We start from the raw sequence: 12,945 nt of genomic DNA on the forward strand, positions 1-12,945 counted from the left end.
GGATATAAGATTAAGATCTACCAGATGAGGGAGATTTTGTCCCACGGATCTGAAAAGCAGGCTCATCTACTTCTGTCAAGACTTAATCTAGGGCACATTAGAATGTTCCTGTCAGAATATCACATTCTTACACTGAGAATATTTATGTCCTTGTGCTATGACTGGACACTGATTTGGTCTTGTGTGAAGCGTGATTTGCTTAATGTGACCTGCCCTTCTGAATTTGTTTACAGAAAATCAAAATGATCATGAGGAAGAGGAAGGGAAAGCGCCAGTGTCCCCCAGGTAACTCTGTAGATTTGTGGGGTGTTAGTACAACAGTGACACCTGGAGCCTGCAGATCCAGGGAAAAATAGAAAGTGATGAACAGAACTGCCTCATCCATTCATCCAGCTGCAAATTATACGTTTTAACAATGCTGTCTTCTTGATTGTGGTACTTGAGTAAGTTACAAATTTCTTTCTTTCTTTTTTTTTTTGAGACAGAATCTTGCTGTGTCTCCCAGGCCGGAGTGCAGTGGCGTGATCTCGGCTCACTGCCAGCTCTGCCTTCTGGGTTCACACCATTCTCCTGCCTCAGCCTCCCAAATAGCTGGGAATACAGGCACCTGCCACCATGCTGGGCTAATTTTTTTTTTTTTTTTTGTATTTTTAGTGGAGACAGGGTTTCACCGTGTTAGCCAGGATAATCTTGATCTCCTGACCTTGTGATCCGCCTGCCTTTACCTCCTAAAGTGCTGGGATTACAGGTGTGAGCCACTGTGCCTAGCCAGGTTTCAATTTCTTAATCCCCCCCTTGCATAGGAATATGCAATCAGTTGAGCCAGGTGAACTAACCAAACTCAGGGATGTCACCTGTTCTCTCCCATGTGGTTAATCCAGAGTGAGATGCATGCATGCTTTCTACATATTTGATGTCAGCGTGTTGGCAAGTATTTCATTACAAAACAGGGAAATGGTAATTTATGTCAAAATATTTTTAAAATGGGCTTTGAAAAGACAAGATCTGTGTATCTGGAATGCCTCAAGAGCTGTGTTTACTTGGGTGCTGCATGTAAACATCAACACATTTAGGCATAGGAAGCCAAGCCCTGTGTCAGTTCTCTGCACTGCAAGTCGTGATCGCAGTTTACAGGGAGAGTCTGGACCTCCTGCAGCAGCTCGTTTGTGGCAAACGCGCTGAGCACCTGCTGCTTGCGTTTGCTCTGTCCCCAGGGCAGTCACATCCACCCCACATTTAGAAGGATAGATTTTTCTCTCTTGGAGGAGACTACCCCTTTGGTTTCTGTGACCACTCCCTTATGTGTCCCATGAAATCACCTGACATGCTGTGGTGTTTAATCCCTCTTGTCACTCTTCTCCTGTCTGGCGCATCAGGAAGCTGCAGGAGTCTGAAGAGAAGGAAGTGCTGCAGGACTCCCCGGAGGAAAGTGTTTTGACTTCCTGTAGTCACCATGATATGTCCCAATCTTACCAGCCTTGCAAAGGCACTTTCTTGGCACTAGACGAACAGAAAGTTTGCTCTGCTCAGGATGTAGCCAGCGAACACTCCAATTCCAAAGGGGAGGAAACCCCACTTGGCTTCCCAGGTAGGCTCCCTATTCTTTGCACCCCACAACCGGTCTAGAATGACAGATGCCATACCTTCAGGCAGACCCTATACTCATATACTGGTTAGAACCAGGCTCTAGGATTGAGTGTGAAGAAGGCATCTCATGAGTCAGAGAATTTTGCTCCATCCTAGCCCCAAATCGCATGTCATCTTTCATCTTTGCCCCACTAGCAAATCACTGTACCCAAGGTTGACCTGACAAATTCATATGCACCCCTGCGGCCTGGATGCAGGATTTATCCGTCAGTCCTCCCAATTTAGATTGAATCCATCATCTCACATGGAATCTTCTACTTTTCGCTCCTAAACAGCCTGAGTTTTTATGCTGTCCAAGGCCATTGCAGCCATTTCTATATTCCTGGGGCTGTCATTACTCTTGTTCCCTTCGGTCAAGCTAGACACTGTCTCTTTTTAGTTGGCTTGTCTTAGCTAAGTAGTCTCTGAGTACCAGTATATGAACACCACTATTGGACTTTTGATGTTTCTCTGAAAGAAAGCTGGGCCCTGAAACTCCCTACAAGATGAAAGGCCAGTGTTTCTGCATAGCATGAGAGATTCTTTTGACGCAATCTATCCATCTAAATGTGAATTCTACAAAACCACCAACAGTAGCTTATCAGAAGGAAACATGTTGAATACTGCAGTAACCCTCCTAGAAAGCATTGAAGTGGATCCCCAGGATCTCTCAGTAAAAAAGGATATGTTTAACAGTTTGCTGTGGCTCAGGACAGAAGGGACTGTGATGATGACCTGTTATGTTAAGGAGATTTGCTCCATGGCTCAGGAAAGTAAACCTAGTGGCTTCTCACAAGGCTCATGCTGAGGCCTCCTAAAAAGTTCCTCTCACAATAGACTGTTATTACACTGAGTATATTTATGGCACTGTGTAGGTTTGGACACAAGTTTGTGCATGTATGAATGGGATCAAGTTCATGTGACTGGTTTTCTCTCAATGTATTTGCAGAAAAGCAACTTGGTCTTGAAGAGGTGAAAAGACAAGAAACGATTGCTCCCAGGTAATTGAGAAAAATCAGGAACTGTCAATTCAGGGGTGATACAACTCATATCCACAGAGAACCAGAAAGTCCTGAATATACTTAATTCATCCCTTCAGCCAACCAGAAATGATCCTTTTGAACAATGTTTTCTGTTTTCATTGTGATACTTGCACTATTTGCCATTTCTTATTAACTTCTCAAGTTCAGTACACAAAACCAGTTGACCTTGTGAACAACTAATCAGTCACAGAGATTTCCTGCAAGCAGATATGTTCTTCTTATGGTTTCAACCACCCTGAGATGCATATCTGCTTTCTACTGGTTTTGCATTAGCACAGTGGTGAGTATTCCACGGCAAGAAAATTTGATAGAAAAATTATTATTATACCATGCCACAATATTAAGAGAAAGGGGACTTGATGACATGAGATTTTGGGGATATTATAATGCCTCAAAATCTGTGCTTACTTGGCCAATACATATAAAATTCAATACAATTTAAGAAAAAAGAATGAAACCACTGTTATGGGACATGATAATCAGTAAGTCTGACTGTACCATACAGAAACACTCAGTCTCCTTCCTCAGAAAATCATAATCTGGCCAATTCATGGAGTACCTGATGCTTCTCTCTCTCTTGTCTCTCTTTCCCTCTCTGTATTGCTCACCTACCCCATGGCAACCACACTGCAACCCACCAAGAAGAGGAGAATATTGAACTCTTTAATGGGTTGACCATTTGCTTTCTGTGATCACTCCTTCATGCCTCACTTGAAATCCAGCTAGGGCTCTGAAACTTTTTGGATTAATCTGTAGTCCTTTCTACCCTGCAGGCTCAGCAGGGAACCGCTGAGGGTGGACAAGCATGAAGTCCCCCGGGAGTTACTGGATGGATGTTATTTGATTGCTTCTGTTCTTCCTGACCTGACTCACTCCTGCCAGCCTTATAGGAGAACTTTGTAGGAGTTCTCCTTATAGGAGAACTTTTCTTTTGAAGAAAAGCAAGTCAGCTTGGCTCTTGTAGACAGTGAGTACTCCATTGTGAACATGATAAATCTCTAATTGGTGCCCCAGGCAGACTTTGTAATCCTTGCACCTCGCACTCCTGGCTGGACTTAGACGTGTCATTGGTGTGGGCATGGCTCATAGACACAGGTTGATTTGCTGGACCTTAGGCTGTAATGTTGGCTCTCCTGCTACCCACCTCCTTCTGTATGACCTGGTTCCTGACAGGCCATGTATCGGTGCTGGTCTATGGCCTGGGGATTGGGAGCCCCTGTTCTAAATCATCAAAACCTGAGTATTTGGTGAAGAAGGCTGAATATTACAGTTTCCCTCATACAATGCAGTTTAGCTATTTGCCTAGAGTCTGTGGGGAAAAGGATTACTTCACTGTTTGGCCAGAGTCAGAATGGAGGATGTTGGGATGATGGCCTACTAGCACAGGCAGATTTTGCCCCATGGCTCAGGAAAGTCAATAAGCCAGTTCTCTCAAGACACTACCTTATGCCTCCTGAAATATGTCTCTCACAGTATCCTGTTCTCATACTGGAAAGTTAGATGTCTCTGTGTTAGGACTGGACAGTGAACTGGACATGTGTGGAGGGGAATCAGCTTAATGTGACAGCCCTGTCTGAATTTATTTGTAGAAAATCTAAATGACCGAAAGAAGATGGAAGACCAACAACTACTGTGCCCCAGGTAAGTCTCAGGAACTGTAGACTGTTCATTCACTGTTGACAGCTGGAGACTCTAGACCTAGGTAAAACAGAAAGTGCCATATATATATGTATATATATGTATATATATATGTGTATATATATGTATATATATATGTATATATATATATACACACACACACACACCACACACACACACATATATACATATATATATCCTTTCAGCAAGTCACAAATTATCCCTAGTCATAAGATTGTCTGTTTTCATGGTGGCACCTGCATAGGATCCCATTACTTCCTCCCTCTGACATTTAGTAACCTGCAGTTGGTTACTCAGGTCAACATACCTGACTAGGGAGTTCCTGCAATTGCCCCTTCTCTCTTGGGTGCAGGGCCACAACCAGTGTGATGCAGACTTGATTTTGGCTTGTTTCTCTTCATCATGTGTTAGGACTTTGGCAATAGGAAAAGGAACTAGAAAAAAAAACCATAGCCTGTCACTATATTGAGAATAAGAGGCCTGCCTGAAGGTGAAAGGTTTTGGAGCCTACACTTCCTCTAATGCTACAATCATGTACCTATTGCATATCAACTTCAACTCATTTTATGCAAAACCACTGAAGCCACTGCTTTAGTAATCTCTCCATACTGTGTGTCATGAGGGTGATAATAGAGGGCTTCCTTTCTCCCTCCCCATCGCCTTATAATCTGGCCAGTTCCCTGAGTACAATCCCACACCACATTCCCTTGGAAGCCACACTTATCCCACAAATTAGAGGATACTTTTCCTCCTTTTAAATAGATTCCCATCTCTGATTTCTGCAACCATTGTCTCAAACCTTCCACCAAATTCAGATAGACCTCTGTGGCACCTGATCTTCCATGGATTAATTTTTAGACCTTCCTACCCCAACAGGCTCAATAGGCAACTACTACAGGTGGAGGAGCATGAAGTCCCTCAGGAGTCATGGGATGAAGCTGACTCGACTCTTCCGATCCCTCGTGACCTGACTGGCTCCTACCAATCTGATATGAGGAGTGCCCTGCATTCATTAGAGGAACAGCAAGCCTGCGTGGCTCTTGACGTAGACAGTGAGTACTCCATTGTGAAGGTGATATAAGTCCTAGGTAGACCCCAAAATCCTTGGGCCTCCCACCCATAGCTGGGCTGAGAGTTGTCAACACTGAACTGGACCTAGATATACATGTAGATTTGCATCACTCTGGAATCGAGTCTGAAACAAAGACGTAAGATTGGGTCCATGAACTTTGGCCTCTTCGTAGTCTCAGGCCATTCTTGTGGCATCCTGGATCAACTGTTAGGACACTGGACCCCAAGCAGGTGTGAAAAATTCACACCAATGTACGTAACACATGCCCAACAGGTGTCTGTCAGGCCTCTTAATCTGAATAAACTTTGTCTTGCCAGCTATTGTGTTCCTTACAAGCTTCCTTCCCCAACTATGTTCCTTCAGGTTCTACGCCTGCCCAAGGCCAGTGGCATTTTTGACTACATTTCTATTAGAGATATTACCCAGATTTCAATGAATCAAGCCTCATTCTCTGTGTCTTCGATGTTGGCCTGTCTTAGCAGAGCAGTCCATTACCTTTTGTTATGTTTGCAGAAGCAAGACTGGGCCTCGTCACTCCTAGATGCCACGAATAGCCAATGTTTCTTTATAGCACCAAAGATTCATTTTGATTCAAGAGTCTGTTGATTCCCCCCTTCATTCTAATTTCAGTGTCTAACATCCTCGCAACCATGAACAATGTGGGTATTTAATGATAGAAAGCTAGATATTTCCGCTAGAAAGCAGTTGGGGTATTTGCTTTAAATTGGTGTGAAAAATGTTGCATAACTCTTTGCACAAAATCAGGAGTGATGATATTGGGATGATGATCTACCACAACAGGGAGATTTCACCCCTAGGCTTAGGGAAGAAATCCAGAGCACCTCTGTCATGACAGGACTTCAGGCCTCCTGGAATATTTCTCTCACAGTGTCCTGTTCTCCCACTGAGGAAACCGATGTTCCTATGTTAGGATTGCACAGTGGAATATTTGTGTGTGTAGGGGAACCTGCTTAATGTGTCTGTCCCTGTCTGAATTTATTTGCAGAAATTAACAAGGATCAAGAGGAGCTAGTAGACTAAGACCCACCATGCTGCAGGTAACTCTGAGGAATCATGGACAGTCAATTCAGTGTTGATATCTGGAGACTCCACATGCAGGGAAAATCAGAGTGTGCTCAATATACCTGTTTCATCTGTTCAGCCAACCGTGAAATAGCCATGTTCATAATGTTGACTCTGTTCATTGTATACCTGTATTTGTTTTTTCTCCTTATTAATCCCTGTAAATTGTACTAGTCTGCATTCAGTTGACTCTGTTGAACTGATCAATCACAGACATTTTCTGCGGTCCTCTTTTCTGTCCTTTTTGCTTAAAGTGAAGAAGAGGTGCACATCTGATGTCTGCCTCTTTGACAATACCATGTTTGCAAGTATTTGATAGCAGGAAAGTAAGCGAAAATTACTCGTCCTGCTACAATATTGAGAGCAAGGGATATTGAGAATGCACTCACTCTGTCTGTGAAGCCTTAAGAGCCTGTATTCATTTGGCCAGTGATGCTAATTTCAACAAATGTATGCAAAAGTGCTGAATGCACTGTCATGGCTGTTTCGCACAGGGATTGTTCCATCTCTTTCCTCCCCAGCTCATTGTCTGTCCAGTGCACTGAGCACCTGCTGCTCTCTGTCTCCTGCTCGAGACAGGGAAGCATCCTTGTATCTCTCTGAGGGGACTGTCCTTTGCTTCCTCTGGTCCCTCCTGTGAGCCTCCCTATAGACCCAGCTGACTACAGTGGTTTTGATTCTCTCTGGTGTTTACCTTATGTCGCCTTTACCCACCAGACTGAGGCAGAAGCTGCTAGAGGTGGAGGAGCAGGAGGTCCCAGAGAACTCCCTGGATGAAGTTTACTTGACTCCTTCGGTTCCCCATGACCTGTGTGACTGCCACCAGGCTTATAGCAGCACTTTGTACTCACTGGAGGATCAGCTCGCCTGCTCTGCTCTAGATATAGCCTGTGAATACTCCAGCCTGAAGGTCACAAAGCTCCACTGTTCTCCCAGGCAGCCTCTATCTGTTTTGCTTTGTGCAACTTGTGCAGCTGAGGCAGTTCATCTCTGTAGGCAGGCCCTGTATACTGAGCCTGTTTTGAATCTGGCTCTTGGATCTAGTTTTAAGCACAGACATCCACTAGGTGGAACTTCCTCTTCTTCTGTCCCGACTGGCTCATCTGTCACCTGGCATCTTCTCACAAGAGCAGGCTGTGCGTATCCAAACAGACCAGAGAGGGGGATGGTGAGGGATCATTGCAAAATCTTGACAACAGTAGCTCACCTGGAGAAATCTGTATAGCAGACCTTCTTGTTTTATTATTTCATTTTATTTTACTTTAAGTTCTGGGATATATGTGTAGAATGTGCATGTCTGTGACATAGGTATAAATGTGCCATGGTAATTTGCTGCACCTATCAACTCGTCATCTAGGTTTTAAGCCACGCATACATTAGGCATTTCTCCTAATGCTCTCCCTCCCCTTTCCCCTCAACCCCCAACAGGCCCTGGCATGTGTTGTTCCCCTCGCAGTGTCCATGTGTTCTCATTGTTTAACTCCCCCTTATGGGTGAGAACATGCGGTGTTTGGTTTTCTGTTCCTTTGTTAGTTTGCCCAGAATGATGGTTTCTAGCTTCATCCATGTCATTCACCCTGCAAAGGACATGATCTCAATCTTTTTTATAGCTGGTGTAAGAAAGGTGTAAGGAAGGGGTCCAGTTTCAGTTTTCTGGATATGGCTAACCAGGTTTCCCAGCACCATTTATTAAATAGGGAATCCTTTCCCCATTGCTTGTTTGGTGAGGTTTGTCAAAGATCAGATGGTGTCATTCTTTAGGATAGGGCATCTCTCTTTTCTGAAATTATGTTGCTAACTGCATGCCCTGAGCAGTGCCCTTATCTCTTTTCTGGCTACCCACACGTGCTTGCAGTCTTGCTCAATTATTTTGGAGGTCTGTTTCATGATTTCTGTGTCCCAAGGAAGATTCTCTACTTTAGGGGTCCCCAATCCCTGGGGCCATGGACCTGTGTTGGTTCATGACGCACAGGAGGTGAGCAGTGGGCAAGCATTACCGCCTGAGCTCTGCCTCCTGCCAGATCATCAGCAGCACTGGATTCTCATAGGAGCTTGAACCCTATCGTGAATTGTGCGTTTGAGGAGTCTAGGTTGTGCACTCCATATGAGAATCTAATGCCTGATGATCTGTCACTGTCTCCCATCACCTTCAGATGGGACCAACTAGTTGCAGGAAAACAAGCTCAGGGATCCCAATAATTCTATATTATGGTGAGTTGTATAATTGTTTCATTATGTATTACAATGTGATAATAATAGAAATAAAGTGCACAATAAATGTAATGTGCTTGAATCATCGCAAAACCATCCCCCCTACCCTGCTCCATGGAAAATTATCTTCCTTGAAATTGGTCCCTGGTTCCAAAAAGGTTGGTGACCACTATTCTACTTCCTCTGTGGTAGCTACCCTCCACTGAAGCAGTCTAGTGTCCTTTCCTCCATGCCAGGCCATAGCTTGCATCCTCTGTAGAGCGCTAGTAGATTTTACAATGGGATTGTAGTTTCAACCACGTGTTGGTCTCAGTGCTATATTCTCACAGAAGCCATTGACAACTAGTATATCTGATGAGGTGCTGGCCTAACTGATGAACAAAGCAGAGTGGCTCCCGTCCCCATGATCTTCAGAAAACCCTTCCTCTTAGCAACTTCCCCTTGAGACAGAAGCTTCACAGGATGTGTAGAGAAAAATATCCAACGTTCACTTCTTCTTGCTCATTCTATTTTTTTTTGAAACGCAGTCACTGTGTCACCCAGGCTGGAGTGCAATGGCATGGTATTGGCTCACTGCAACCTCCACCTCCCAGGTTCAAGCAATTATTGTGCCTCAGCCTCCTGCATCGCTGGGATTACTGGTGCCTGCCACCACGCCCAGCTAATTTTTGCCTTTTGAGATGGAGTCTCGCTCTTGTTACACAGGCAGGAATGCAGTGGCACGGTCTTGGCTCACTGCAACATCCACCTCCCAGGTTCAAGTGATTCTTGTTACTGAACCTCCCAAGTAGCTGGGATTATAGGTGCCCACAATCATGCCTGGCTGATATTTGTATTTTTAGTGGAGATGGGTCTCACCATGTTGGCCAGGCTGGTCTCGAACTCCTTACTTCAGGTGATCCACCCGCCTTGGCCTCACAAAATGCTGGCATTACAGGCGTGAGCCACCGCGCCTGGCCTCATTTTGCCTTTTTAGTGGAAATGGGACTTTACTATGTTAGTGAGGCTGGTCTCCAACTCCTGGCCTCAGGTGACCTGCCTGATTCGGCCTCCCAAAGTGCTAGAATTACAAGCATGTGCCACCATGCCTGGCCTGATTGTTGGGGATTTTATCCATCAAATCATCTTCTAGTAAGAGCAAGGAACTCTGTGATGTCCCCCAAAATATATGAATATTTTATAATGAAATTAGCAACAATGCCAGGTGAAGTGACTCACTTCAGTAATTCTAGCACTTTGAGAGGTCGAGGGAGGGGGCTTGCTTGTGCTCAGGAGATTGAGACCAGTGTGGGCAACATGGCAAAACATTGTCTCTACAAAAAATTAGCAGGACATGGTGACACACACCTGTAGTCCCAGTTACTACTCGGGGGGCTGAGGTGGAAGGATCATCTGAGCCTGGGAAGTTGAGGCTGCAGGGAGCTGTGATTGTACCACCACACTCCAGCCTGAGCAACAAGGAGACCTTGTCTCAAAAAAAGAAAAAAGAAAAAGAAAAAAAGAAAGAAAGAAAGAGAGAGAGAGAGAGAAAAGAAACTAGCAACAAAAATGTTGGCCTCTATCCTATTTTGGTAAGTGCCTTTGATGTTGGGACCATCCCCTTTCCTGTTTTCCATTTCTCCCTGAGTTTCAAAGAAGCAAAGACTTTTTTCAGGATCACAGCAATTCATGAAACAGAAATAAAATACACATTGACTTTGCATCGGCTGTATGCCAGGCCCCTGGCTAAGCAACCTCTGTCCTTGCTGTAACTCGTTCAGTGCTCCAGGGACACTCCCAAGTTTGCGGTGGCATCTCCATGTTAGAGCTGAGGACGCCGAAGCTCAGAAAGGTCCACTCACTTGCCCAGGATGTCTTCACTAGTTGCGGTGGGAACATAAGCCCCATATCTACCTGACTCCAGAGCGCAGTCGCTGTTATTTCTGTGTTGGCGAGAGAACATGTCAGGGCTGAGCCGACATGGCTGCTTACCCTTTTTTCTTTTGTAGAAATTAATTTGTAATGATTTCAAGTTGAAACAGAAAAGTTGCTAGCCTGGTATAAACAACTCCTGCAGCCCCTGGCGCAGATTCCCCTAGCAGGAATGCCTCTGTGCACTTTGTCTGGGAGCAGAGCTAGTGGCTCCTCCAGTCTCTCCAGGGGGACCTACAGCTCCATGGGACTCTCCTTGGAAAATCACACAGGGGATGAAAGGTCTTTGTCTCTCCCCAGCCCCTGTCCCCAGGGTTTCTACTCTCAACTTGGCCATCCTTGAGCCCCTGTAAATCTGCAGGGCTCTGTCTGAGGAACACCTCAACCAGGACAGGGCTTCTATAAGGAGGAAGGGAAGTGCTCAGACACATGTCTCAGAAGTGACATGCCTCTGATATGGGCCGGCTCTGCCAGAGCATCATGAAACAGGGGCCTGGAGAGGCGACAATCCTCCATGCAGATGGGTGGAGATGAATGAATGCACCTTTCAAATTATACAAGGATGCATCCTGTGTGTGGGTTCATGATAATAGTGTGTGAATAATGTGCACAGTGCACAGCCCTGACCCCAGCAGTGGTTTCCACAGGTGGTCTGCTCCATCCATCCTCTCCCTACAGAGGAAAGCTTGGTAGAACCAAGGAGGATACAATCTAAATGATCACTTGATCTATTATTGAGCACTTTTTCCCACCTGCCCAACTCACAATACTACCATATTTTAGAAGCTTGAGAAAATGTTTTCCCTTTTCTCCTGAAAATGCAAAGACTATTCAAAGTATAAGTTTAATAAGACTCAGTAGTCTAGCAAAGAGGGACAAAATGACATGACAAAAGTAGTGATAATTAAAAACATTCCTAGACATTGATTCTAAATAGCAAGTGCAGCGGATCAGAGAGAGAGACCTGTGTTTGCCGTCTTCACCCATGAGATGTGTTGTTTCAGCATGTTGTTCTCATTTGCCCAATATGAACTATCTTAAAATCTTAGAGTGTCCTAAGTGACGGATGGTTAACGATCAGTAAACTGTGCCCTGAGTAACTAAGGAGGCCACACCAAGCCAAGAGAAGTGCTCCTGGACAAAGACCCAGAAACTGGAAGGCACCCTGTGCAGGGCTGGGCCAGGGAGCAGCCAGCCTGACCCCAGGGGAGACTCTGTGTGAGGGAGTGGTGGGAGGTGATGCTGGATAGGATCATGGGGCAGAAGATAGAAGGAGCACACAGGCAGAGTGAGAGGGGAGAGTGGCGCAGTGGGCGGGGGAGTGTTTTCAGACGCAGAGTACGAAGATGGAAAGAACAGGGCTTTTGGGTGATAAATTGCTTGTGGTATAATTGCTCGTGTGGAGATGGCAGAATCAGAGAAAGCAGTTGCAGGGGTGTATGAAGTCAGGCATTAGTGATGAGTCTGATACACTGTTCTCTCAGGAAGACGAAGGAGAACAGATACACGGAAGGCATTTTTAAGAAAACTTAGAGAAATCTTGGTGAGAATGAGAATGTGCAGAGGGGAGGAGAGAGAGGAGCCCTGCAGCAATGTGGATCAGGCCCTGCGCGCCCCGTCCCTCTTCTGAGGCAGATCTGGACTGGCGTGAGGCCACTGGAAGTCTTTCCTTAGTCCACTTTCTGAGAGTGTGATTTCCTCTTCCTGTGGAAATAGCGATAATTTTTATGAGGGGTGCTGCCCGGACCCCACTGGTGGAGCGGGTAAGATGAGGACTGTGCTCGGTGTTATCTCCCTACAGAACCACACATGCTGATAGGTAATGCCTGTGGCCCCTAAGTGTCCGTGAGGGGACTGGTCCCTTTAATACTTTGCTTATGGCTGCTGAGACCCTCTATATGGCAATAAGATGTATATGTGTGGGCAGGTGGTAAAACCATTATAGGCATTAGGAAATTCAAAGTGTCCCGGAACCCTGAAGAGTTTTCCTCATTTAGTATTTGGTGTATAGGATCCCAGGCCCCTTTTCCATGGTTCTTTCTCAAAGCCTGGCGGCTCTAACTCTTGCCCTGTTCTTATACCCCTGTGTGTGGAGAGAAACAACTCCTCCTCTCTTATGCTCTGAGGGCTCTCTAGAACTTTCCCTCTAGGCCACCAGAAAGAGATCAATAATGACAGAATAATTAGCATGACCTTGTTAGCCAATCCAAAGCCCTCTGGGCTGAAACAGGGATATTTCACTTCAGGGACGCCCAGCCTGGGCACCTGCCTTCTCAGCATCCCCAGGCACAAACAGGAAAGGTGACCATGCCTGCATTTACATGATGTCTGTCTGTGTGG

The 12,945-nt window shown here is 45.4% G+C and overlaps 1 protein-coding gene across 1 annotated transcript; it reads left to right on the plus strand.

Annotated features, from left to right (window-relative positions):
• Positions 1–123: 123 nt before the first annotated feature.
• Positions 124–7,708, plus strand: LOC117074146 (neuroblastoma breakpoint family member 6-like). Its single transcript, XM_033195363.1, has 8 exons — positions 124–285; positions 1,377–1,588; positions 2,576–2,627; positions 3,443–3,636; positions 4,259–4,310; positions 5,205–5,380; positions 6,407–6,432; positions 7,136–7,708. Exons 5-8 carry the CDS (start codon positions 4,282–4,284, stop codon positions 7,706–7,708), a joined length of 804 nt encoding a protein of 267 aa, XP_033051254.1. The 5' UTR covers positions 124–285; positions 1,377–1,588; positions 2,576–2,627; positions 3,443–3,636; positions 4,259–4,281.
• Positions 7,709–12,945: the final 5,237 nt, after the last annotated feature.

This window comes from Trachypithecus francoisi, unplaced genomic scaffold (genome assembly GCF_009764315.1).
Source record: "Trachypithecus francoisi isolate TF-2019V2 unplaced genomic scaffold, Tfra_2.0 Lachesis_group5, whole genome shotgun sequence".
Taxonomy (NCBI): domain Eukaryota; kingdom Metazoa; phylum Chordata; class Mammalia; order Primates; family Cercopithecidae; genus Trachypithecus; species Trachypithecus francoisi.